The sequence below is a fragment of the Erythrolamprus reginae genome, chromosome 8, assembly GCF_031021105.1.
Source record: "Erythrolamprus reginae isolate rEryReg1 chromosome 8, rEryReg1.hap1, whole genome shotgun sequence".
Classification (NCBI taxonomy): Eukaryota; Metazoa; Chordata; class Lepidosauria; order Squamata; family Dipsadidae; genus Erythrolamprus; species Erythrolamprus reginae.
This window is the reverse complement of record NC_091957.1, coordinates 16982665-17010346: the sequence shown is the minus strand read 5'-3', so window position 1 is coordinate 17010346 and position 27682 is coordinate 16982665. Positions and strand designations below refer to the sequence as shown.

At 41.7% G+C, this 27682-nt stretch overlaps 2 protein-coding genes across 2 annotated transcripts in view; one reads left to right on the top strand and one right to left on the bottom strand.

The window, feature by feature from the left end:
• Positions 1 to 19: 19 nt before the first annotated feature.
• COMMD8 (COMM domain containing 8) lies at positions 20 to 8835 on the bottom strand. The gene is made up of 5 exons (XM_070759045.1): positions 8367 to 8835; positions 5679 to 5834; positions 4426 to 4578; positions 2885 to 3040; positions 20 to 612 (listed from the first exon to the last, which is right to left on the bottom strand). Exons 1-5 carry the CDS (start codon positions 8598 to 8600, stop codon positions 592 to 594), a joined length of 720 nt encoding a protein of 239 aa, XP_070615146.1. The 5' UTR covers positions 8601 to 8835; the 3' UTR covers positions 20 to 591.
• Positions 8836 to 8926: 91 nt separating this feature from the next.
• The window catches only part of ATP10D (ATPase phospholipid transporting 10D (putative)), a 37678-nt gene continuing 18922 nt past the window's right edge, over positions 8927 to 27682 (top strand). The window contains exons 1-12 of the mRNA XM_070759668.1: positions 8927 to 8931; positions 12187 to 12489; positions 13207 to 13401; positions 15715 to 15919; positions 16593 to 16678; positions 16762 to 16868; positions 17514 to 17645; positions 19085 to 19200; positions 20613 to 20865; positions 24853 to 25055; positions 25987 to 26169; positions 27029 to 27605. Of these exons, the coding sequence (XP_070615769.1) occupies positions 8927 to 8931; positions 12187 to 12489; positions 13207 to 13401; positions 15715 to 15919; positions 16593 to 16678; positions 16762 to 16868; positions 17514 to 17645; positions 19085 to 19200; positions 20613 to 20865; positions 24853 to 25055; positions 25987 to 26169; positions 27029 to 27605 (2365 nt within the window). The remainder of the gene's footprint in view (positions 8932 to 12186; positions 12490 to 13206; positions 13402 to 15714; positions 15920 to 16592; positions 16679 to 16761; positions 16869 to 17513; positions 17646 to 19084; positions 19201 to 20612; positions 20866 to 24852; positions 25056 to 25986; positions 26170 to 27028; positions 27606 to 27682) is intronic.

Below are 27682 nucleotides of genomic sequence, written 5' to 3'. Positions count from 1 at the left end.
GCTTCATCCATTTCAGATATTCCCAGTTACAAAAACGTTTATTGATTTCCCCCACATACAAATATTGCTCTGATGTCATAAATCCGCTTGACACACGTGTGAGCTGTTCCTAACGTCACTTTCAAACTGGATGCACTCAATTAAGTGGACATGTTCCTTGGTATTTGTGGACAGAGCTACGTTAATCCTGGAAAATATTGTTCTTAGGCAAGTCAGAAACAATGTATTTTGCTTTCCAGCCTGACAATCCTATGGTGGTCAAAAATCTAAATCCGAAGTGAATTAAAAACAATTTGATGCAATGTTTGCTAATGTAGTAAGAAATCTAATGAATTTTCAGCAGCTTCATTTTTTCAGACATACTGTTAACAATCCAAACTTTGGTCCATTTTGGACAATTTACCTTAACTTATGTAACTGATTTTGATCTAATGCAGTTCAGTAGTCTGAGTCTTGGTAAGCTTGCAATTAAACTTCTTCAGCGTCTTTTATGTGCTGAATAATTCCATCTCGGGGGTGGGGTGGGAATATCCTTTTGCGTTTTAGAATAAATATCCTGTTTGCCAGCCCTGGGAGGCTCTGAATCTGGAATCATTTCAGCTGTAGAACAGCCTTCCAAGAAGGGGGAAAAAAGAGAAACCATTAAATCACAACAGCTTATTCCAAGATAGTATAACATTTTAAACTTTATTGAGTTGACATGATTGTCCGGCTGAAGTTTCAAGCTTCGTGCTGTTGTAAAATGGAATGTAAAATCCATTTTACAACAGCACGAAGCTTGAAACTTCAGCCTGATGATGGTGAATGTGATTTCACCGAAACGTCGCATAGACATGCAAAATATTACACAGGGCAAAACCCGAACTCAGAACAATCTACATACATATACCCGTGAAAATTTACACACACACACACACACACACACACACACACACACACACACATATATATATATATATATATATGTAGATTGTTCTGAGTTCGGGTTTTGCCCTGTGTAATGTTTTGCATGTCTATGCGACGTTTCGGCGAAATCACATTCACCATCATCAGGCTGGAGTTCCAATCTTTGTGTTTTTGTCAGTTGCTAATATTCATTTGCAAAAACACAAAGATTGGAACTCCAGCCTGATGATGGTGAATGTGATTTCGCCGAAACGTCGCATAGACATGCAAAACATTACACAGGGCAAAACCCGAACTCAGAACAATCTACATACATATACCCGTGAAAATTTACGAAAACAAATATATATATATATATATATATATATATATATATATATATATATATATATACATACACACACACACACACACACACACACACATATATATCAAGAATAGTCCTAAAAATGCGAGTTCCAGGTATGTGTGTGAATGATGAGGCAGCAGCCATCTTGATCACCGGAACATAGAAACTTTAATAAAACCACTTAGCTTTCGTTAGCGTGCTGCTAACTTCGTCAGAGTATTAAAATGCCATGGGAGACAATGACAATTGTCTCCCATGGCATTTTAATACTCTGACGAAGTTAGCAGCACGCTAACGAAAGCTAAGTGGTTTTATTAAAGTTTCTATGTTCCGGTGATCGAGATGGCTGCTGCCTCATCATTCACATATATATATATATATATATATTTGTTTTCGTAAATTGTCAGTCCTTCTAATAATTATGATTACACCAACCAATCAGATCACTAAAACATAATCACCCAATCTATTTGCTACATTCAAACCAAATCTCCACCCCCACACTATATACTAGGAAGAAATGACAGTTGCAAACATTCCATTTTTCAACAGCACGAAGCTTGGAAACTTCAGCCTGATGATGGTGAATGTGATTTCACCGAAACGTCGCATAAACATGCAAAATATTACACAGGGCAAAACCCGAACTCAGAACAATCTACACACACACACACACACACACACACACACACACACATATATATAATATATGAGACTACTATAGATATATTTTGGGCTTATTTGCCTTTATCAGGTAGCCATATCCTTACTTGGATTTGAACCTGGGGCCTCTGCCTTGTAAGGCAGTTCTACATACATACATACATACATACATACAGGACATGTAGGTATGTATGTATGTATGAATGTATGTATGCAACATCTTTTTGCTGATAATGAAAAGGAAGGGAGACTACTATAGATCTATTTTGGGCTTATTTGCCTTCATCAGGTAGCCATACCCTTACTGGGATTTGAACCTGAGGCCTCTGCCTTGTAAGGCAGTTCTACGGGTATCGCATCAAACAAAGGCAGAGGCCCCAGGTTCAAATCCCAGTAAAGGTGTGGCTACCCGATGAAGGCAAATAAGCCCAAAATAGATCTATACTAGTCTCCCTTCTTTTTCATTATCAACAAAAATATGTTACACTTATAGATTATAGTTGCCGGCTATAAAAAGCTCATCTGCCTTGGAATATGCTCCTTAGTGGGGCCGAGAGGTAATAAGGAAGCTGTGATGCTCCTTCAATATACCAGGGTGACTTGACAAAAAAAAATCACACACACACACACACACACACACACACACACACACAAAGGTTAAATCTGGCAATTGGACCAAAGTTTATTATAACTGAGACGTTTCGTTATTTTCATTTTGACCGAAGACGTTTTAATAAACTTTTTGGTCCATTGATTTAACCTTTTGAGACACTGTTGGCCTGAGTGTTCATTTTTGTTGGCTTTTATGAAATAGAATTATCCCTCAGTTTGGAGTGAAATAAATATTCAGTTATGTCCTGCAGGTTGGGTGTTTGCCAATTCCCTTGATGTACGACCACAACTGAGCCCAAAATGTATGTTGCTCAGTGAAACATCTGTAAAGTAAGTTAAACAAAATGAACCCACCTTGTTCGCCGCTTCCAATGCGTTTATGAGAGCCTGCAATTCTTCTTTGTTCATTTCCACAGAGATAAATTGGAGGTCCCCATCCTTAGACAAATCCAGGTCAAGGTTTAAAAGAGGCATCTGGAGCATGGACAATTTATCACTAGAAAGGGCGAGCTGTGTAGGGATGTAAAGACAACATAATTAAGACTTGGTTTTTTTTTTTCTTACTAGAAGAGATGGAAAAAATAATAATTAGCAGTTATTTTAAGGTCACAACACGAGAGCTGAAAGAACCTCTGAATACGTGTAAATGTTACGGAGATTGTGATGCCTATTGTTTCTTCTATAACTATATGAGCCGGGGTGGCGCAGCAGGTATAGTGCTGTACTGCAGGCCACTGAAGCTGACTGTAGATCTGTAGGTCAGTGGTTCAAATCTCATCATCGGCTCAAGGTTGACTCAGCCTACCATCCTTCCGAGGTGGGTAAAATGAGGACCTGGATTGTGGGGGCAATATGCTGGCTCTGTTAAAAAGTGCTATTGCTAACATGTTGTAAGCCGTCCTGAGTCTAAGGAGAAGGGCGGCATAAAAATCGAATAAATAAATAAAATAAATAAATCTGGAACTCACATTTTTAGAACAATTCTACCTACCTACCCTTCCTCTCTTCCTTCCTTCATTCCTCCCTCACTCCATCTATCTATATCTACCTATCATCCATCTATCTATCCATCTGTCTACCTATCTACTTAGAACAGCCTTCCAAGAAAGGGAAAAAAAGAGAAACCATTAAATCACAACAGCTTATTCAAAGATATAACATTTTAAACTTTATTGAGTGGACATGATTGTCCGGGTAGATATCGGACTATATCTATATCTTATCTTCGGTGAAAATCTTCATTTTGACCGAAGATAAGATCTATCTATCTATCTATCTATCTATCTATCTATCTATCTATCTATCTATCTATCTATCTATCTATCTATCTATCTATCCATCCATCCATCTATATCAGCTATCAATCTATTTACCTATCAATCAATCTCTGTACCCATTTATCATCTATCTATCTATCTATCTATCTATCTATCTATCTATCTATCTAGCTATCTATCTAGCTATCTATCACTTATCAATCTATTTACCTAATCAATCTATCTACCCATCTTTCATGTATGTATGTATGTACGTACGTACGTACGTACGTACCTATCTATCTATCTATCTATCTATCTATCAATCAATCAATCAATCAATCAATCAATCAATCTATCTACCCATCTTTCATGTATCTATCTATCTATCTATCTATCTATCTATCTATCTATCTATCTATCTATCTATCTATGTCCCTCCCTCTCTACATACATACATACATACACATCCCCCCCTTTCTCACTCACCTACCTACCTACATATTTACCAGTTCCTCTTTTTTTTTTGAGTTTAAGAATGGTAATCTCAGGAGCTTTTAACATGTCAGTAGTCCTCAACCGATCTCCCGTCATCCAGAAATATTATGCAGACAACAATGAGCAGGTTTGTTCTCTAACCTTGAGCTGCCAGTCAAAATTCAGGAGATGGGAAGAACAAATAGCATTTGTTTTCCCAATCAGGGCTTGCCTAATATCAGGCTTTCTGGCTTTCAAGCAAGTCAGCGCCGCTCTTTGCGTGTCAGGATTTAACTCCGCCAATGGCTGAACAGCCTACAAAGAAAAAAGAATTAGCAGTATAAACAATGCTGCAGTTGTTAAGTGAATCAAGGCGGTTGACAAGTTAGTAACCCGGTTGTTGTGAATCATAGAGAATAAAAAGAAAGTGATGGTAAAGCTTAGTTCTTTTCTAAGAGAAATAGGTATTTCTCTCTTTCTCCCCCAGGTCTCTCTTTCTCCCTCCCTCTCCCCCCTTATTTCTCCCTCTCCCATCTCTTTCTCCCTTTCCTCCTCTCTCCTTTCCTCCCTCCTCTCTCTTTATCTCTCTCTCCTCTCCATCTCTTTCCCCCTCTCTTCCAGAGGCTTCAGTGAGGCTTGTGCACATGAATGGGAGGAAGGCATTGCATTATGGGTGTGGGCATGCACGAGCATGCTATCGTACGCACTGTGCATCCTTTTGGCACTTGAGCCAAAAAAAGGTTCACCATCACTGGTGTAAGGTGTCCTGCTTTGGTGGGGGGGAGGGGGGGGTTGGACTAGTTGACCTACAAGGTCCCTTCCGACTCTGTTAACCTAATGTAATCTCTTTTAATCTAATCTGTAAACACATTTTACGCATCAAAAAGAGGGCAGTGAAAATACTTACTGACCCCTCGCATCCTGGACACAAACTGTTTCAACTCCTACCCTCAAAACGTCGCTACAGAGCACTGCACACCAAGACAACTAGACACAAAAACAGTTTTTCCCTGAATGCCATCACTCTGCTAAACAAAAAAATTCCCTCAACACTGTCAAGCTATTTACTTAGTCTGCACTACTATTACTACTAGTATTTTTCCATCATTCCTATCCATTTCCTCCCACTTATGACTGTAACTTGTTGCTTGTATCCCTAAGATTTTATTCATATTGTTTCCTGATTGCTTATTTGACCCCTATGACAATCCTTGTGTTGCATCTTTTATTTTATGTACACTGAGAGCATCTGCACCAAAGACAAATTCCTTGTGTGTCCAATCACACTTGGCCAATAAAGAATTCTATTCTATTCTAAATCTAAACACAATCAAGTTCTTCTGCATAAACCAAGCTTTGCTTACAATGATTTCCTTTTCTGTGAAATAAATTTCTGAATTTAAGCTTGTTTCTACCTCCTCCTCAGAAAGATCTTTTCCAACCGCTGTCCTGAAATACAATGCTGTTTGTTCCAGCACCTCCATCCATTCTGTTAAATTCCAAACAGTGTCGTAGTCTCGATACTGGGGGGAAACGTGGCCGTACAGCCCATCAATGACTTTGTGGAAGAACTGCAAAAAATTAAAAATAAAAATGGAAGCATATAAAGACATGATTTCCTAAGTGGCACGAATAAGCGGGATGTATAAGGCAGTCCTTGATTTGCAATAGTTTGTTTAGTAACCATTCGTAGCAGGGTTGGGCTTCAAACATTTTAGCCAGGGGTTCTCTGCCTAATATTGACATTTCCTTGTTCTGTCGGGCTCTCTGGTAGACTCCTCCCAAAAATTCACAGGTACAAATTTCAGACACACACACGTTTGAAAATTCAAAACAATGTTCTTTATAATGAAAATTCACTTAAACTAAGCCCTCTTTTGGTATAGCCAAGAGCAGTCGTCTCCAAACAAACTAGTAATTTGTACAAGTCCCTTATCAGTTCTGTGATACTTAGCTTGCAGCTGTGAGGCAATTCACAGTCCTTCTTCTTTCACAAAGTGAAACACACTTTGCTCTGGTTTAGTTTCAAAGCGGGGGAAAAATCAGCACACAAAAGGTCAAAGTCAGTAAAGCAGTCACGAAACACAATGATCAGATAATCCTCCACAATGGCCAAACTCACAGGCTGCTATTTATAGCAGCCTCACTAATTACCACAGCCCCACCCAACCACAGGTGGCCTCATTTTCTTTGATAATAATCTCTCAGTTGTTGTTGCCTATGCATCGCTCTCCGCATGCGTGGCTGTATCATTAACTCTTGTTCTGAATCCAAGGAGGAGCTAGATAATTGCTGTCCTTCTGAGCTGTCTGCCCCACTCTCCTCCTCCCTGTCACTCATGTCTTCTTGGTCAGAGGAGCCTTCATCAGCAGATTCCACGGGGGGGGGGGCAAAACAGGCCTGCAGCATGTGGATGTCTCCCCCACATCCACAGTCCTTGGGGCAGGAGCAGGGCCAGAGCTAACCACAATATTCCTTATACTGTATTCTAATTTTGTCATCTGGGTTAAATCATTTCTTTATCACCCCTAATCTTTTTAATTTTGTGCTCATTTTACTTCAATTTCTAACTATATTCTAACTATATTATAGAACTTCATCCCCACATTATAATATTCAGATTATTATTGGCAAAAGGGACAATTTTTGATACTTATGGCCATTACCTCATGGTCACCGGATCGAAATTCAGATGCTTGGCAATTGACTCGTATTTGGGTCATTCTTTGTCAAGTGGACCAGGTGAAATTGAAGCCTTATTTGAAAAGAAACCATCACAAAAACAACATATACTGCTAAAAAAAATAAAGAGAACACTCAAATAGCACATCCTAGATCTGAATGAAAGAAATATTCTCACTGAATACTTTGTTCTGTACAAATTTGAATGTGCACAACAGCAGGTAAAATAAAAATGAAGATGATTGAAGATGAGAAAACAGAGAGCTATAGAAAAAAACCGTGCTCTTTCTAATGAAGATTGAAGGTGATGAAACAGAGCTCTCATCTTTAATTATCTTCATTTTTGTTTCATTAGAAAGAACACTTTTTTCTATTATATATGTTGTTTTTGTGATGGTTTCTTTTCAAATAAGGCTGCAAAAACCAGTCAAGTGGACACCTGGTCCACTTGACAAAGAATGACCCATTTATGAGGAGCTGAATCAATGGGGATACTTGATTCACTTAATGACCCTGTTAGTAAATGGTTATTATATTGTTTTAAATTGCTGTATGCAGCCCACAGTCCGCAAGGAGTTGGGCAGCTTATAAATCCATTAAATTAAATTAAATTAAAGTGGCAAGGAAGGTGATAAGGTGTGTGTGTGGGGGGAATTCACTTAATTGTTTCACTTAGCAACAGAAATTTGGGGCTCCGTTGTGGTCATATGTTGAGGCCTCCCTACAAGTCTTTCTTTGTTTCAGTTCATAATAATTCTAGGGCCATCATTAATATTAAGGAATACCTTAATAACTTTTAAATCAAGGTAAGCCACTCCTGAGCCAATATTTATTTACTTATTAATTAATTAAAATTTAATTAAAATTAATTAATTAAAAAAAACTGAAGGAGCTTGTTTTTATGTTGAATTAATTAATTCATTATAATTATAATTATAATGAATGAATTAATTCAACATAAAAACAAGCTCCTTCAGAGGGTTTTTTTTTTGGCAGATTTCCACAAAGGTAACATTATATAACTAGTATTGTGTGCACCCAGGGCCCATTGTGCCCCCAAACCCGAAAATTGTTGAAAAAACCCAGAAAATTGTAAATATGCTAATGAAAGAAATAGGGGGTTGGACTAGATGACCTCCAAGGTCCTCTCCAACTCTTGTTATTCTGTTATTCAAGGATGCTACAGGAATTTTTAAAAAGAACCCTACTACGCATGCTCAAAAACCAATCCATTACCCCCACCCCAAGCGCGCATGCCCAAACACATTAGACGCGAGAACCATTCTGCGCATGGGCAATTAGCGTCGAACGCTCGATGCCCGGACTGAGAGGGAAATGGAGGGAAAGAAGATACTCCGCTGATGCGCAAACTCCGCTAGGCTAATATTCGGCTATAATAAAAACCTCTTTTCCGTCCTCACCTTCGACGTCTCGGCCGCCGGCAATTTCTCTAAGAGTTTCATCTTCTCGTGCGCAGGCGCACAAGTCCCGCCCGGCTCGCTCTTTTCCGCCTCGTTGACGCTCCGTCGCGCGCACGCGTGGTGTTCTGTGACGGAAGGCAACGGAGTTAGGACAGCTTTGGTCGTTTTTTGCGCAGGCGCAGCCTTTGGCCGGCGCGCGGAAAAGTCCCCTTTTGTCACGAGCATTGATTGCATCCCGGGAATTGTAGTTTTATGACACCAATTGCGCTACACCTGAGGGAACGATTATATATATCTGTAATCCTCAAATAAGCAAACCCATTACATTAAAATGCAGGCAGTCCGCGCCTTAGCAACAATTCGATTAGTAACCGTTCAAAATTGCAAAAAAAAAAGTCACTTAGGGCCTTTTTTCACACTTAACGACCGTTCCAGCACCCTTGTGGTCATGGGATCCCATTTTGTGGCCTCCTGACAGGGAAGCCAAATTCATTTAATGACCACATTGCTCGTTTAACTGCTGCTGAGATTGAATTACCAACAGCAAGGATGGTCGCAAAATGAGGTAAATGTTAACAAATGTCTCCCTTCACAACATAAAATTTGGACCCCTGTTGTGGTCCATTTTACTTCATTTAGCGGCTGTTCGAAGTTTAGCATCAGTCCTGAGGGAAAAAGGTGACTTTGGAGTGTTTTTTCACACTTAACAACCCTGGAAAGGTGCTGAAAATTCAGGGCAGCCGACGCGTATTTACGACGGTTGCAGCCACGCAATCCCCATTTTCTGACGTTCTGGCAAGCAAAATCCACGAGGAAGCCGGATTTTCTGAGCCAGCGTGTCACTAAATTCACAACCGTCGTGGTTCGTTGAACAACGGTGGTGAGACAGGTCTTACGTAACACAGAGCAAACCTCACTTAACGCATTTCTCCCTTAGCAATGTCAATTTTAGGTTGATCGTTGAGTCTAATAATAGACTCACAACAAGCAATAGTCAACCTGTATTTGCAAAGCCAAGAGAACGTATGCAGTAGTGGGTTGCTACCAAAACGTAAAGGATGCCGCAATGGTAGCAAAAGTTGAGCTGCGCGCGCAGCTCCACTTCTCCTGTGTGCGTGCACGTTCCAGTGTGTTTTTGCTTCTGCACATGCGCAGGAAGCAAAATCTCACGAGGGGACGTGCATGTGTGAGAGATTTGGTGATTTTTTGCTTCCATGAATGTGCGGAAGCAAAAAATCACCGAAATCTCTCTCCCTCACATTTCCCCTTGCAAGATTTTACTTTCTGTGCATAAGTAGAAGCAAAATCTCACTGGGACGCACGCAGGAGAAGCAAAGCTGCACGCGCATTGCATCGGTAGTGGTGATAGAGTCAATCCGCGCCTGGTCATATGTAACACAGGGCAATCCTCACTTAACGCATTTCTCCCGTAGCAACGTAAATTTCGGGTTGGAGGTTGAGGTCCACCTGTATTTGCAAAGCCAGGAGGGCGTATGTCGGCCTGCGGAACCTAGGAGCTCCAACTCGTGGTTGCACAATCCATTGTTTTTATCTCTTCCAGAATGTTCACAACAATGGAGTTCAGTTGCTGGTTCCGGCAATTCTCTGAGTTGGATGCCCTTGGTACCACGTGCAAAGATTTTCATCCACCATGGATCTTAAGGAGCTGCCCGGTTTTCTTCTGTGAAAACTTTTATTGGCAGTAAAGTCCAAAGAAGTGAGTTCCTGTATCATCACCATCATCATCATTATCATCATTATTACTATTATTACTATTACTATTACTATTATTATTATTATTATTATTATTATTATTATTATTTTATCTTTGTATATTAAACGTGAAACTCAGTCAACTGAACATTCAAAAATGCATCACAAATACCAATTGCCTGGCTCTGATGGTTGCTACGGATTCCTGCCAGCGTCCTAAGCATAAACCAAATATCTTCTTAAAATATATTATGATATTCCTAGTAACACAGTTATTTGCAATTCCACTGGTGTTATTGCAGGAAGCTGCAATTTCTTGATGTGTTTTGTGAAATTATTATTATTGTTATTGTTGTTATTCAACTGAACATTCAAATATGCATCACAAATACCAATTGCCTGGCTCTGATGGTTGCTACGGGTTCCTGCCAGCGTCCTAGGCATCAACAAAATATCTTCTTAAAATATACGATCTTCCGAGTAGCACAGTCTTTTGCAGTTCCACTGGTGTTATTGCAGGAAGCTGCAATTTCTTGAGGGGTTTTTAGAAATTTTTGGATATGGTACCAAGTGTCCCGATGACAATGGCTATCACTCTAACATGTTTCATCCACAGCTGCTGCTGCTGCTGCTGCTGCTGCTGCTGCTGCTGCTGCTGCTGCTTCTTCTTCTTCTTCTTCTTCTTCTTCTTCTTCTTCTTCTTCTTCTTCTTCTTCTTCTTCCTCCTCCTCCTCCTCCTCCTCCTCCTCCTTCTCCCCTTCTTCTTCTTCTTCTTCTTCTTCTTCTTCTTCTTCTTCTTCCTCTTCTTCTTCTTCTTCTTCCTCCTCCTCCTCCTCCTCTTCCCCTTCCCCTTCTCCTTCTTCTTCTATGCTTTTTGAGCTATTGTTACTGATGTCTTTTCTATGGGATCAGAAGTGGGCAAAGCCCTACACTGTGCAGTGTAACACAATCCCAAAATGGGATGGATGAAATGCCAATAGAATTTTAGGATGTTTTATTATTTTTTTAATATAAGAAGATTTAATATAGATACTGTTAAGTATTGATGTTTTATGTGTATTATATGTATGTTACATGTGTATTCAAGTAGACATGTTAGACAATGATATATGTGTTCCCATTTATGTATGTTTTAAGTGGAGAGAATTTTTTTTAAAAAAATATGTCCTAAAAAAAAAGTGGGAAGGAACCTTAGAGGTCTTCTAGCCCAACCCTCTGCTTAAACACTTTCTTACAGGATAACAAAGTTGGAAGGAAGCCCTATAACAGTGATGGTGAACCTATGGCATGGGTGCCACAGGTGGCTTGCGGAGCCATATCTGCTGGCATGTGAGCGATTGCCCTAGCTCAACTCCAATATGCATGTGTGCCAGCCAGCTGATTTTTGGCTCACACAGAGGCTCTGGGAGGACATTTTTGGCTTCCAGAGAGCCTGGGGGGGGGTCGCTTTTACCCTCCCCCGGCTCCAGGGAAGCCTTTGGAGCCTAGGGAGGGCGAAACACAAGCCTACTGGGCCGACCAGAAGTTGGGAAACAGTCCGTTTCTGGACTCTAGAGAGGCTCCGGGGGATGGAGGAAGCTGTTTTCGCCCTTCCCAGGCATTAAATTATGGGTGTGGACACTCACATATGTGCAATAGGGCATGCCCACACTCTTTCAGCATCTGAGGAAAAAAAGGTTCGCCATCACTACCCTATAATCTACCATTCCAGACAAATGATTATCCAATCTTTTCTTAGAAACCTCTACCAATGGAGCACCCACAACTTCTGGAATAATAAATAAATACCTCCACTTTCCCACCCGAAAATGCTTGAGCAAGTCTTTGTTTAAATATTTGGCAATTTAGGTTTGTTTAATAGTAGACTGTGCAATGCGCCATTGATCACTGTCAGTGAAAGGCTACCAAAACTTTTACTACCACACTGTGGGTGTGTCTTATACAGGATGCCCTGCATTTTCTTTCATCTTTCAGTGCAAATTGGGTGCTCGGGGGTGGAGCTCCATTTTTAGTACCCCACTGCGTTCCACCCCGTCCGGGCAGCAACCCACCCCTGATCACCGTGCACATACGCTTTTGTAACAATTCTTTACATTTATTCTTCTAGGTCTCCTTTCCCAGATTTGCTGGTGTCTTCTGAGAAGATGGGAGATTGGGGGTGGGCACCCCAATGTTGTCGACGGTGGCTGAAATTGGCCTTCCGCAGGCATAACAAAGTCCGACCTCCGAGTTGTGAGACCCTGCTGGTCCCTGAAAAATCGAAGAAACACCGAGTCGTTATACCTTGGTCAACCCATTTTAAAGACGAATATAAAAAAGTCAGCAACCTTTATGCGAAGAACAAAATACGGACTACCAAATACCATTTTTGGTCTTTTATACCTAGGAATCTCTTTGAACAGTTCCACAGGTTATTTGTTTTTTTCCTGATTTTATTTGAGATTATAGAACCATAAATCATAATTCTGCTAATTTTATTCTCCCATGCCATCACTCTACAAAACAACTAATTCCCACAAGGATGCTCTCTTAGGCCCCAAGATATCAAACCGTAGCAGGCCTGTATTATTCCTATTACAAATCCAATTAACAATTACCTTATTTGTTTAGCATCTTGGGACTATTGGTTGGTTGGTGGTATCTTATAATTGATGATAATTGTATTTTATGGTTATGATTGCGATTGTTTCTGCAGTGGAGACAAATTCCTTGTGTGTCCAATCACACTTGGCCAATAAAGAATTTTATTCCATTCCATTCCCCATATTCCATCTCCTCTCCTCTTCTCTTCTCTCGTATCCTATCCTATCCCATCCCATACTATCCTATCCTCTTATTATTATGTATTCTGTTCTGTTCTGTTCTATTCATCCCTATCCCTATTTTCAACAGGTTTTTTTACAGTGTGGTGACTAAAGCCTATCCGAACTATAATTTTAAACAGAATATTCAAGTAAAAAAAAAAGGGAAATAACTGTATATTTGACACTACATATGACAAACATCTATATTGGGGATACATATAGTTGTTTCAATATTCCTTTGACTAGCTGAGATTGCATGTACCTACTCATACCTCTCATTCATCTCGTATGTTTACGGCGGGTGTAATTTTGCTCTATTTCAGGGTCGCCAATCTGTACTTCTTATTTATCGTTCTGCTTAACTGGGTCCCAGCGGTAGAAGCGTTTAGAAAGGAAATCACCATGATTCCTCTTTGCGTGGTCCTCACCATTATCGCCATAAAAGATGGCTTAGAGGATTACACAAAGTACAACTTAGACAAAAAGATAAACAATTTCACTACCATGGCGTATGACAGGTACGTAACAGTCCTTCTGCAGCACATAACTAAGACCTCAATTTAAGAGATGCCCATTGAAGGCTTTTAAGTCGTAAGGTAATTAAGCGAATCTGGCTTTCCCCCTTGCTTGTTGGAAGGGACACTGCAATCATCATAAATACATGCCAGTTTCCAAGCCTTTGAATCTCAATCACATGATTGCCATAACAGTCGTCAGTGCGAAAAAACACCCGGCCATGAGTGACTTTTCTTCAGCCATGTCCCTTCAAACCCTCTGTCGTAAGTTGAGGACTTATCTATTGGTATCAAAACTAATGGTGTACAAATTGCTTTTGAACAACTGGAAGAAAGAGGAGATCCCTGTATTACAAAGTGTAATAATAATATATATATTTTTAAAAATTAAATACACAGAGAGATGGATAGATGAACACTGAAAATAAAGGAGAAGGAAGAGACATTTTATTTGGCAGCTTAGGTCTACCAATTTAGAGTCCTCCGAGAGGGGCAGCTTATAAATCCAATAAATAAATAAATATGCTTTTTTAAAACATGGGACTCGTTTTACCAATGATGCTTTGAAAGAAATTGAAATAACAACAACAACAGAGATTTTGGAGGTCTTCTAGTCCAACCCTCTGTTTAGACAAGATACCGTACACCTCTTCAGACAAATGGTGATCCAACATTTTCTTAAAAATTTCCAGTGTTGGAGCATTCACAACTTCTGGAGGCAAGTTGTTCCATTGGTTAATTGTTCTAATTGTCAGGAAATTTCTCCTGTTAGTTAATTAGAAGTTAGAAATTTAGAAGTTGAAGAGAATGATTAAAGATACAAGGAAGGTCTGGATGGGTGTCAACAGGCTCAAACTCAACCCTGACAAGACGGAGTGGCTGCCTCCCAAGGACAATCCCATCTGTTTGTCCATCACCCAGGGGGTGGGGGATTGTTGAGCCCTTCAGAGAGGGTCCGCAACTTGGGCGTCCTCCTTGATCCACAGCTAACATTAGAGCACCATCTTTCAGCTGTGGCAAGGGGGGCGTTTGCCCAGGTTTGCCTGGTGCACCAGTTGCGGCCCTATCTGGACCGGGAGTCACTGCACAGTCACTTATGCCCTCATCACCTCGAGGTTCGACTACTGTAACGCTCTCTACATGGGGCTACCTTTGAAGAGTGTTCGGAAACTTCAGATCGTGCAGAATGCAGCTGCGAGAGCAGTCATGGGCTTTCCCAGGTATGCCCATGTTACACCAACACTCTGCGGCTTGCACTGGCTGCCGATTAGTTTCTGGTCACAATTCAAAGTGTTGGTAATGACCTGTAAAGCCCTACATAGCATCGGACCAGAATACCTCCGGGACCGCCTTCTGCCGCACGAATCCCAGCGGCCAATTAGGTCTCACAGAGTTGCTCTTCTCCGGGTTCTGTCGACTAAACAATGTTGTCTGACAGGACCTAGGGGAAGAGCCTTCTCTGTGGCAGCCCTGGCCTCCCGGAGATTCGAATTGCTCCCACCCTCCTTGCCTTCCTCAAGATGTTGAAGAACCATTTATACCGCCAGGCATGGGGGGATTAATTCTCTCCCCCACCCTTCTGATTTTAGCATTTGAGAGTGGCACAATGTGATTGGGTAAAATTGATTGCTTTTTAGTAGTAATGTTTTTTTAATTTAGTTTTTTTTAATATTGAATTTGTATTATATTGTATTATTGTTGCTGTTGTGAGCTGCTCCGAGTCCTCGGGGAGGGGCGGCATGCAAAGCTAATAAATTATTATTATTATTATTATTATTATTATTATTATTATTATTATTACTATTACTATTACTATTATTATTATTATTTGCATGGAGAAGCAAATATTATTATCATCATCATTACTATTACCATTCTTATTATTGTTATTTATTTATTTATTATTTATTTATTAGATTTGTATGCCACCCTTCTCCGAGGACTCCGATAATAATAATAATAATAATAATAATAATATGGAGGATATGAATATTGTTATTATTACTAATATTTTTATTTTTCAAAACCATTGTCTGTACTCAGACAATACGCTGATCAAACTTGGCAACTTTAAGACTTGTGGACTTTAACATCCAGAAGTCTTAAAGTTCAAACGTTTTAATGTCCACCAGTCCTAAAGTTTTAAAGTTTAACATCCACAAGTCTTAAAGTCTTAAAATTGCCAGGTTTAAAGATCCCTGATGTGGATGTTGATTTTTTAAGAAAAGTGTATAAATAAAATACAGGTGGGGTTTTTTTTTTTTACCATACTCATGTTTTCCACCTATTTAATGCTACCTTTGTTTGGTTTTCCAGAAAAGAGAGAGACTACGTAGAAAAATTTTGGAGCGATGTGGCCGTGGGAGATTTTATTCGACTGGTGTGCAATGAAGAGATCCCAGCTGATATGATCTTGATCTATTCTACCGACCCGGATGGCATCTGCCACATTGAGACTTCAAGCCTGGATGGAGAGACCAATCTGAAGCAGAGACAGGTGGTGAAGGGCTTCGCCGAACAGGTACCAATCACGTCGAGGACCTTGCCGGTAGTCCCTGACTTAAGGCCGTTCCATTAAGTGACTGTTTGATATTACGGCGTCATGGTTGTGAAGGGAATCCAACCCCCTGCTCAAGCAGGAGGCTCTTGATCATTTCAATCCATCAGAATAAAGCTGGAAAGGACCCTGGAGGCCTTCTAGTCCAACCCCGTGTTCAGGCAGGAAATTATATACAATTCCAGACTACTGTCCAATATCTTCTTAAAAACTTCCAGAGAAGGACAATCCACAAGTGGGTGGTTTCCATCCATTGCTTCTTCCATCCGTTCTTTCTTCACACACACACTGACACACTCACACACACCTCTCTGTCTCTCTGTTTCTGTCTGTCTATCCATCTATTCATCCATCTATCTATGTATCTAGCTAGCTATCATATATCCGTCTGCCTGCCTGCCTGCCTGCCTGCCTGCCTGCCTGCCTGCCTGCCTGCCTGCCTGCCTGCCTGCCTGCCTGCCTGCCTGCCTGCCTGCCTGCCTGCCTGCCTGCCTATCTATCTATCTATCTATCTATCTATCTATCTATCTATCTATCTATCTATCTATCTATCTATCTTGCTATTATCTCTCTCTACAATATATATACATATACATTACATATACACATATATATATATATTCTTCCTCTTTTTCAGGCCTATGAAATTAATCCTGAAGAAATTATATGCAGAATAGAATGTGAAGCTCCCAACAATGACCTTAATTCATTCCGGGGCTTCATGTAAGTAGTTTTGAAGATGCTCTTATTTTTAAGCAGGGCTGCAGTACCGGTAAGAATCACTCTTAGATTTCCATGTCTTACAGTGAAAATATGGATCAGGTGCGAGTCGGCTTAAATAAGGACAACCTGTTAATGCGAGGGTGTATTATCCGGAACACAGAAGCTGTGGTTGGCATTGTGGTGTATGCAGGTGGGTGCCATAGCTGGATTCTGCAGAAAAACTTCTAGCCATTCATTGGTCAGTTAGGAAATACAAATGTTCACAAAACACAATTCCAGAACATTTAGCAATAAAATGAAAAGGATTACATGGAAGAAAAGTTATGAAAATTGCATGTGGATGTTATCTGTATTGGTAATTTGGTCCGTGCTACTTGTCCAATATTTCATGTAATGTTAGTGGCAACTGGACTTTCTTGTTTTTTCTGCAAATTGCTTCTGGGCATTTTGCCAACTATCCTAAGAATTGGTGTTATCACCAAGACTGTTCAGACTTGATTTATTATTTCACGGACTTCTGCTGGCTGTTAATGAAGTTGAATTAACCGCCGGTGTTCAGCAAAGACTGCTTTAAGTTGTATTTGTGTTTGCCGACTAATAAGAAAGCTCATTAGTAGTCTTTAATTTAGTAAACAAAAGTTTGGACAAAATTTGTGTGTGCTGCGTTCTTTGTGGTCCGTAGTTGGGGCAGAACACTATTTTTGTTGCATAAATATTATGCAGCTTCCCCCCACTTAATAAGTTAAAGTTTTGCTTTGCATTGAAACACCCAATGTGGGTTTCTTTTTCTTGTTTGCGTGCTTGTCTCTGTGTGTGTGTGTTTGTGTGTTGCAAGGACATGAAACAAAAGCCATGTTAAACACAATGGGAACTCGGTACAAGCGAAGTAAACTGGAGAAGAGAATGAACAAGGACATTTTCTGGTGCGTCTTGCTTCTCATAGTGATGTGCCTTATAGCGGCGATCGGTAAGTTTATTTTATTATACTTTATTTATTTGTCAAAACCTAGGCAAGATAGCAGGTATTACAAAAGCAAAGTAGGTACAGGTAAATTTTGACAATAGGATAGGAAGACAGGTATTGTTTATTTATTTATTTATTTATTTAATTAATTAATTTGTACAATATATAATGTAGGCTTCAGAGGATATAAACATAGAAAAATATATCAATGGAAGATTAGAAGAAAAGATATAGGAATAATATGGAAGAAATACTAGAGTTCATAAACATATACACGTAGTTAGTAGAAATATAAGAGAAGTATTAGGACAGGGGACGGAAGGCACGCTGGTGTGTTTATGCATGCCCCTTACATACGTAGGCTTATGCTTATGCGCGCCCCTTACAGACCTCTTAGGAATGGGGAGAAGTCGACTGTAGACAGTCTAAGGTTAAAGTTTTTGGGGTTTGAGGAAGAAACCACAGAATCAGGTAGTGCATTCCAACATCTGTTGCAGATGTTGTATTTTTTGCAGGGGAATTTTGAGCGGTTTACATTGAGTTTGTATCTATTGTGTGCTTGTGTATTGTTGCGGATGAAGCTGAAGTAGTCATTGACAGGTAGGACATTGTGGCAGAAGATTTTATGAACTACATTTAGATCAGTTTGAAGGCGGCGTAGCTCTAAACTATCTAAGCCCAAAATTTCGAGTCCGGTGGAATAAGGAATTCTGTTGCGAGCAGAGGAGTATTTCTTGTGAAATATTTCTGGATTCTCTCAATTGTATAAATGTCCGATATGCAGTGTGGGTTCCAGATAGGTGAGCTGTATTCAAGGATTGGTCTGGCAGATGTTTTCTATGCTCTGGTTAGCAGTTTAATATTGCTAAATAATAATAATGATAATAATAATAATAACAATAACAACAATAAGAAGAAGAAGAAGAAGAAGAAGAAAAAGAAGAAAAAGAAAAAGAAAAATTTCGGTAATATCAGAATCTTAATATCGAACTATGACGATTCTGCCATAAACCACTACAGGTGGTCCCAGTGGTAATCGGCACACTGGGCACTGTGCCAAAAGACCTCATCCGGCATTTGAAAACAATAAACTGACAAAATCACGATCTGTCAGTTGCAAAATGAAAATACGAAAATACATAGATGCTTGGGAAGTGTTCAACTTGTGATATTGTGATACGGAATCCAGCATATCAATCTTGTTTGTTTTTTTGTGAAAATAATAATAATAATAATATAATAACAACAACAACAACAACAATAATAATAATAATAATATAATATTGCTAATAAGTTAAATAAAGACTAAGAGGTATAAAAAGAGGTATAAAAATTAATGAGCAATAAATAATAAGTATATTGTTTTAAAGAATAGTTAAATTATGTTCATTTCTGATGTTTAACTCTTCCAAATCTTTATTATTTTTTTCCTTTCTTTAAAGGGAACAGACGTTGGCTAAGTGCCCATCCGAAACCCCTACTCTACGCAAGCGGGAAAGAATTACCTGCAGAATTGGGAGGTTTTCTAATGTTTTGGACCATGATCATTTTATTGCAGGTAATTTTATAGCTTGTTCCTTTTCACTTTTTTGACTTATGCCCCTGTGGTCCTGAAGCACTTCGAACAAGGTTGAAACAAGGTGGGCTGTTTTTCTCATACAGGCTACATTTCCTTGGCTAAGCGAAATGGGCGTTCAGTGAATTTTGATCCCCATTTTACTATCCATCATTAAGTGAATCCCTGCAGTTGTTCAGTTAGTCACACATGGTTCTGGATTTGATATGGAACTGTGTGTATTATGTATTTATGTATTTATTTTATTTTTATTTATTTTGTTTTGTCTTGTACATAATAAGTAGAAATAACATATCAATATACTGTACTTGAAAATGAATTAGAAAACATTGGGAGTAACAGAGAAGAAAAATGATTATTGAAATAATGGAGTTCATATCCGTGATGCAATTAAAACAAAGAGACATTTGGACAGGGGACGGGAGGTACTCTGGTGCACTTATGCACGCCCCTTACTGACCTCTTAGGAATCTGGAGAGGTCAACAGTAGACAGTCTAAGGGTAAAGCTTTGGGGGTTAGGGGATGACACTACAGAGTCAGTTAGTGAGTTCCATGCTTCGACCACTCTATTACTAAAGTCATACTTTTTGCAATTGAGTTTGGAGTGGTTTACATTAAGTTTCAATCTGTTGTGTGCTTGTGTGTTGCTGTGGTTTGAAGCTGAAGTAGTCACTGACAGGGAGGACGTTGCAGCAAATGATTTTATGGGCTATGCTTAGGTCGTGTTTAAGGCAACGTAGTTCTAAGCTTTATGGATTGTATTATGCTTAGTGTGTAATATTAATGATATTGTACACATTGTAAATAATACTTATATCTTTAAAATAGTGGTCTGTGTTATTGTCTGAACAACCACCACTGCCACATATACTCTGTTTCAAATACAGTATTTCTATCATTGGCTGTAAGCCCAGTGGAGAATGCTAACAGTAAGCAATAGTGGGCTGTTGCATGGACAGTCTCGTACGCAGTCCCAGTTGGAAAAATGGAGATGCACACACATGTCCGTGTCGCCGATGCATGCCCACATACGCCCGTGTGAGAGGATGCTAGTGCGTGTGAGATTTTGCCGATTTTTGGCAGTTTTTTGCTTCCACGCATACACGGAAGCAAAGAAATTGCCAAAAATCGGTGAAATCTCACACATGTGAGCATCCTCAAGTGAGATTTCGCTTCTTGCGCATGCGCAAAAGCCGAATCTCGCACCCGTGCCAATCACCGGGAACACACCGGGAGTGCCGGTGACGGGGAGCCCTTCGCTGGTTGTAAATCGAGGACTGCCTGTGAATGGAGAGGAAGATCTGGTCGTGTGAGGAAGCCATCTTTAATCTGTTTTCTACCTCACGAATCTGCCTTTCCCCCCCTCCTTTTGTTTTTTCTTTTCACCACACAGGTCTTAATCCCGATTTCTCTTTACGTCTCCATTGAATTTGTCAAACTGGGGCACATCTTTTTGATCAAGAATGATATCGATTTATACGACGAAGCATCCGACCGAAAGATCCAGTGCGGATCCCTGAATATCGCCGAAGATCTGGGTCAGATTGAATATATTTTCTCAGATAAAACCGGTACCCTCACCGAGAATAAAATGGTCTTTCGGAGATGTAGCATTGCAGGACAGGAATATGGCCATGAGGAAAATGGTAAGACTGAGGCACGTCCATGACGGGTTCTTTTTGGTAAAGATATAGGCGGTCCTCAACTTACAATGGTTCATTTCATTTCATTTCATTTATTGGATTTATATGCCGCCCCTCTCCGAAAACTCGGGGCGGCTAACAACAGTCATGAACAATGTACAGTAAAAATCCAATACTAAAAACTAACTTAAAACCCCTTAATATATAAAACCAGCATACGTACAAACATACCATACATACAGTTGTATCAGCCTAGGGGGAGAAGAAGTCTTAATTCCCCCATGCCTGGCGGCAGAGGTGGGTTTTGAGTAGCTTACGAAAGGCAAGGAGGGTAGGGGCAGTTCTAATCTCTGGGGGGAGTTGGTTCCAGAGGGCCGGGGCCGCCACAGAGAAGGCTCTTCTCCTGGGTCCCGCCAAGTGGCATTGTTTCGTTGACGGGACCCGGAGAAGACCCACTCTGTGGGACCTAACTGGCCGCTGGGATTCGTGCGGCAGAAGGCGGTTCCTGAGATAATCTGGTCCGGTGCCATGAAGGGCTTTATAGGTCATAACCAACACTTTGAATTGTGACCGGAAACTGATCGGCAACCAATGCAGACTGCGGAGTGTTGGTGTGACATGGGCATATTTGGGAAAGCCCATGATTGCTCTCGCAGCTGCATTCTGCACGATCTGAAGTTTCCGAACACTTTTCAAAGGTAGCCCCATGTAGAGAGCGTTACAGTAGTCGAGCCTCGAGGTGATGAGGGCATGAGTGACTGTGAGCAGTGACTCCCGGTCCAAATAGGGTCGCAACTGATGCACCAGGCGAACCTGGGCAAACGCTCCCCTCGCCACAGCTGAAAGATGTTTCTCTAATGTGAGCTGTGGATCGAAGAGGATGCCCAAGTTGCGAACCCTCTCTGAGGGGGTCAATGTTTCTCCCCCCAGGGTAATGGACGGACAGATGGAATTGTCCTTGGGAGGCAAGACCTACAGCCACTCCGTCTTGTCTGGATTGAGTTTGAGTTTGTTGACACCCATCCAGGCCCCAACAGCCTCCAGGCACCGGCACATCACTTCCGCTGCTTCGTTGACTGGACATGGGGTGGAGATGTAAAGCTGGGTATCATCGGCGTATTGATGATACCTCACCCCATGCCCTTGGATGATCTCACCCAGCGGTTTCATGTAGATGTTAAATAGCAGGGGGGAGAGGACCGACCCCTGAGGCACCCCACAAGGGAGAAACCTAGAGGTCGACCTCTGACCCCCCACTAACACCGACTGCGACCGACCGGAGAGGTAGGAGGAGAACCACTGGAGAACAGTGCCTCCCACTCCCAACCCCTCCAGCCGGCGCAGAAGGATACCATGGTCGATGGTATCGAAAGCCGCTGAGAGGTCAAGAAGCACCAGGACAGAGGACAAGCCCCTGTCCCGGGCCCGCCAGAGATCATCCATCAACGCGACCAAAGCAGTTTCCGTGCTGTAACCGGGCCTGAAACCCGACTGCTGGGGACCTAGATAATCGGCTTCTTCCAAGGACCGCTGGAGCTGGAGTGCCACCACCTTCTCGACAACCTTCCCCATGAAGGGAAGGTTGGAGACTGGACGGTAGTTATTGAGTACGGCTGGGTCCAGGGAGGGCTTCTTGAGGAGGGGGCGCACGAGCGCTTCTTTATAGAGTGTTGGAAAAACTCCCCTCCCCAAGGAAGCGTTGGTAATCTCCTGGGCCCAGCTCCGTGTCACCTCTCGACTGGCCGAAACCAACCAAGAGGGACACGGATCCAGTGAACAGGTGGCAGAACTCACAGCTCCAATGGCCTTGTCCACTTCATCAGGTGTCACCAAGTGAAACTCCTCCCAGACAGATGGACAAAGACGTTTAGCCCCAGTCACCTCGACTGACTCGTTGTCAGTCGACTCTGTTTTACAATTGGAGTCGAGATCGGCCCGGATCCGAGCGATTTTATCAGCGAAAAACGTGTTAAAGTCCTCGGCACTACTCTGTAAGGGCTCCCCAACTCCCCCCTGATTAAGAAGGGAGCGGGTCACCCTAAACAGAGCGGCCGGGCGGGATTCCGCTGATGCAATCAAGGCGGAATGATACGCGCATCTTGCTGCCTTGAGCGCCACTTTGTAAGTCTTAATAAAAGCTCTTACAAGTGTTCGATCGGATTCGGACTTACTCTTCCTCCATCGCTTCTCTAGACGTCTCTTCTGGTGCTTCAACTCCCGGAGCTCCTCGTTGAACCATGGAGCTCTACGGGGTCTAGCGCCACGGAGAGGTCGCAGCGGCGCAATTCGGTCAAGGGCCTCCGCTGCAGCCTTGTTCCAGGCCTCAGCCAGAGACTCTGCCGAACTGCGGACGAGTGTATCTGGAAGAACCCCAAGCGCCTTCTGAAAACCTTCTGGATCCATCAGGCGTCTGGGGCGGAACATCTTAATTGGTTCCGCCTCCCTGCGGGGGAGGATTGGAGCCAGGAAGTCAAGCCGCAGTAGAAAATGGTCTGACCATGACAAAGGCAACACTTCTAAGCCCCTTAGTCTCAGACCATTACTCAGTTGCTCAGAGAGGAATACCATGTCAGGTGAGTGCCCCCCCTCATGAGTCGGACCCTGAACTACTTGAGTCAGGTCCATGGCTGCCATGGTGGCCATGAACTCCTGTGCCAGTCCAGAGGATTCGCCGAGCGACGGCAGGTTGAGGTCCCCCAAGACAATAAGTCTAGGGAGACCCACCGCCAGCCCGGCTACCTCCTCGAGTAGCACAGGCAGGGCTTGTGCCACGTAGCTGGGAGGCAGGTACGTGAGAAACAAGCCCACCTGAACCCCTAAGTCCAACTTCACCAGGAGGGACTCGCAACCCGCAATCTCCGGAGCAACGAGTCTATGCAGGCAAAGGCTCTCCCTGGCTATAATAGCCACTCCTCCCCCCCTTCCCCGGGATCGAGGTTGGTGCCATATCTGAAACCCGGCTGGGCAAATTTCAGAGAGAGGAACTCCTCCCTCTGGGCCCAGCCAGGTTTCAGTTACACATGCCAGGTCGGCCCTCCTCATCCAGGATCAGATCCCGGATGAGGAGAGCTTTATTTACCACCGACCTGGCATTGAGTAGCAGCAACCTGATCCCAGGGCCAGATTTACACTCATCACCAGTATTCTGGGTTGAGCTCACGGAGCCGGAACAAGGGATCGTTATTAAGCAACGATCCCTCCTTCCCCTGGAACGGCTAGCTCCGTGGCTCCCGCCATATCTGCCTCTCCCCAGCAGCACTGAGATATCCTGACCCTCTGTCACCCCAGAGATAGCCGCCCCTCCCCCTCCTGCCTCTCCAGCGCCAGGTTGGCCAAGTATATTATTTACATCACTCTCATTCATCTCACCCATACTATGACCCCACCCATCCCACCCGTCCCATCCATACCAATCAGTTGCTCCATACATCCTATGCCCACCCCAGTTATCCATCACTAAAACCTCCCCCCAATAATTTAGTTAAAATATGAATCAATTTATAATTAAAAATACTATAGGTTAAAATACTAATAAAAAAGAAATAAATACAAATAGAAAATGTAGAATATATAAAGATATAAATATATCATTTAGTGGACCGTTCAAAATCACTGAAAAAAAGGATCATTTTTCACACTTGCAGGGAAACCAGATTCACTCAATATCCATATCACTCATTTTAATGTCGCCTTGATTCACTTAACAACCACGGCAAAAAAAAGGGTCGTTAAAATGGGATCAAAATTCATTTAATCGATGAATTCCAGATTCCCAGACCAGCAACCCTATTACTAACAACTGAAGTGATTCACTTAACAAGCGTGGAAAGAACAGTTGCTAAAATGGGATCAAAATTCATCGAACCATTTTTCTCGCTTAGCAACCCAGATCGGGGTGGGGGTGGGGGGTGTGTCAATTGTGGTCGTAAGTCGAGAGTCTCCCTAATGAAGCTGTTTTTCTTTGGGGGGGGTTGTTCTCTCCACGACTAGCCAAGAGATTGGAAACGTATCAGGATTACGAGGAAGAGGATGAGGAGGCAGGCTACTTCTCGTCGTATTCTTCACTGAGGCACGCGGCCAGGGCACGGTTCTTCAGTCACAAATCTAGCGAGTTTTTGAACTCCCGGATTTTCCACAGTTGCAGTAGCATGGGCCTTGTTGGCTGGAGACAGCTGGCTTTCAGTAGCCCTCTGGTGAGTGTTCCCAAAACCATCCGCCTTGCTGGAGAATCTAGCAAAGTTGCCAACATATTTCCTCCGTACAGGCCCTTCTTATTTACATTCACAAAGACTTTTATATATATACTGAACAGAACAGGTTAATGGAATGGAATGGAATATACACTACTCAACAAAATAAAGGGAACACTGAAATAACACATCCTAGATCTGAATGAATGAAATATTCTCATTGAATACTTTGTTCTGTACAAAATTGAATGTGCTGACAACATGTGAAATTGATTGTCCATCAGTGTTGCTTCCTAAGTGGACAGTTTGATTTCACAGAAGTTTGATTACTTGGAGTTATATTGTGTTGTTTATGGGTTCCCTTTATTTTTTTCAGCAGTATATATTCTATTCTATTCTGTTCTATTCTATATTAGAATAGAATAGAATTAGAATAAATTAGAATTAGAATAGAGAAATAAAATAGAATAGGGAATATAGATTAGAACAGAACAGAACAGAACATGGGATAGAATATATGGAATGGAATGGAATAGAAATAATAAATTAGAATTAGAATAGAGAAATAGAATAGAATAAGGAATATAGATTAGAATGGAATGGAATGAACTAGAACAGAACAGAAAATGGGACAGAATAGAACATGGAATGAAATAGAATAGAATAGAATTACAATAGAATTAGGATAGAGAAATAGAATATAATAAGGAATATAAATTAAAATGGAATGGAATGGAATGGACTAGAACAGAACAGAACAGAATAGAAAATCCAGAGAATAGAATGGAACAGAACAGAATAGAATAATAATAGAATCCCTGCTGCCTTTTTTTTTGAAAACACTTAAATATAATACTAAATCATCACACTGCTGAAATGGGACAAAAATACCTAACATCATTCTTATTGTTTAATCTTTTAATATCGCCCGCAGGAGACAGATGTTGTGCCAGATCCGCGACTGGTGAAGAAAGTGGCTGGGATCTCATCCAATGCCTATTCAAACCGAGACATACAAAAGCCAATCCCGGAATCAGTCTATATCTCAGAATTCTTCATTGCCCTGGCAATTTGCAACACAGTGGTCGTTTCTCAACCTGACCAACCACGGCTTAAGGTGTGCATAGAGATTAGGGAATGCCATATGTTCCGTGTAGCAGAATGACACAGCTGTTCTGTGTAGCAGAATGACACAGCTTGCAGGTCTTCTAATCCGACCCCCTGCTCAAGCAGGAGAACCCGAGACATTTTCAGATAAATGGCTGTGCAGTCACTTCTTAAAAGCCTTCAGTGATAGAGCACCCACAACCTCTAAAGGGAAGCTGTACCATAGGTTAATTGTTTTCACTGTCAGGAAACCTCTCTTTCCTTCCTTCCCTCCTTCCTTCCTTCCTTCCTTCCTTCCTTGATTTTTTCTGTCATGTGTCCTATCTATCTATCTACCTACCTACCTACTCACCCACCTACCTACCTACCTATCCAGCTGCCTGCCTGCCTGCCCTATCTATCTATCTATCTATCTATCTATCTATCTATCTATCTATCTATCTATCTATCTACCTACCTACCTACCTACCTACCTACCTACGTATCCAGCTGCCTGCCTGCCTGCCTGCCTGCCTGCCTGCCCTATCTATCTATCTATCTATCTATCTATCTATCTATCTATCTATCTATCTATCTATCTATCTATCTATCTATCTATCTATCCCCAAGACACACTTTTCACTGTGAGTTTTGTATCTGTGTTTTGTCAAACATCTGGCCGAGCAATTCTGCCAGTTGGTCCACACATCTGAATGTCGTCAAGTTTGCAAAATGCTGATCCATATATATTCACCCACCCCCACCCACTATCGGCACCAGAGGAGATTTCATAAGCATCATACTGCCATTCTAACTTCGAACGGTCCCCAAGTCGAAGCCTTGTAAGTCGAGAGACAGCTGTAATTTATAGAACATTCTTCCTTTTACAGAGACGATGGTCATCTATGGTCAGAATGCCCGCTTTAAATCTGGGCGAATTTAAAAATATATTCCAAAGGTTGTCAAGTCGCAAAACGAGTTCCCAAAGCCCGGATGCTTCCACAGGACGTAAAGAGAAACCTAAGGATTCCAGGAAATTGTCTGTCCACGTGAAATTCCCATCTTCTCCGGAACAGTTTTCAGAGAGTCTGGAAATGCCAGCCACCTCCTTCAGCCCCAAAACGCCAGATATTTTAACGTTACCTGAAATCCGGTCAAACAGATTGTCGTACGAATCCTTAAACAACCTCGAGATATTGTACGAGGCAGAAAGTCCAGATGAAGCGGCTTTGGTTCATGCCGCCAGGGCGTACCAATGCACCTTGAAAACTAGAAGTCCCGAGCAGGTGCAGCTCGACTTCGCGCCTTTGGGAACTTTAACTTTTCAGCTCCTGCACATTTTGCCTTTTGACTCCTCCCGGAAACGCATGTCGATAGTGGTGAAACACCCTATGTTCAACCAAGTTGTGGTGTACACGAAAGGAGCAGACACTGCCATTATGAATTTGCTGAACGTGGGATTAACAGGTAAGGATCTGAGCTGGTATTCTACCAGTTCACCCAAACCCGTAGCGGAAATTGGTTCTATTTCATCCTATTTGGCT

Coding starts and splice junctions, on each gene's coding strand:
- COMMD8 (XM_070759045.1), bottom strand. CDS start 8,600: ATGCAATCAATGCTCGTGACAAAAGGGGACTTTTCCGCGCGCCGGCCA. Junction 5,835..8,366: donor CGGCGGCCGAGACGTCGAAG/GTGAGGACGGAA, acceptor AATTTTTTGCAG/TTCTTCCACAAAGTCATTGA. Junction 4,579..5,678: donor AAGATCTTTCTGAGGAGGAG/GTAGAAACAAGC, acceptor TTTTCTTTGTAG/GCTGTTCAGCCATTGGCGGA.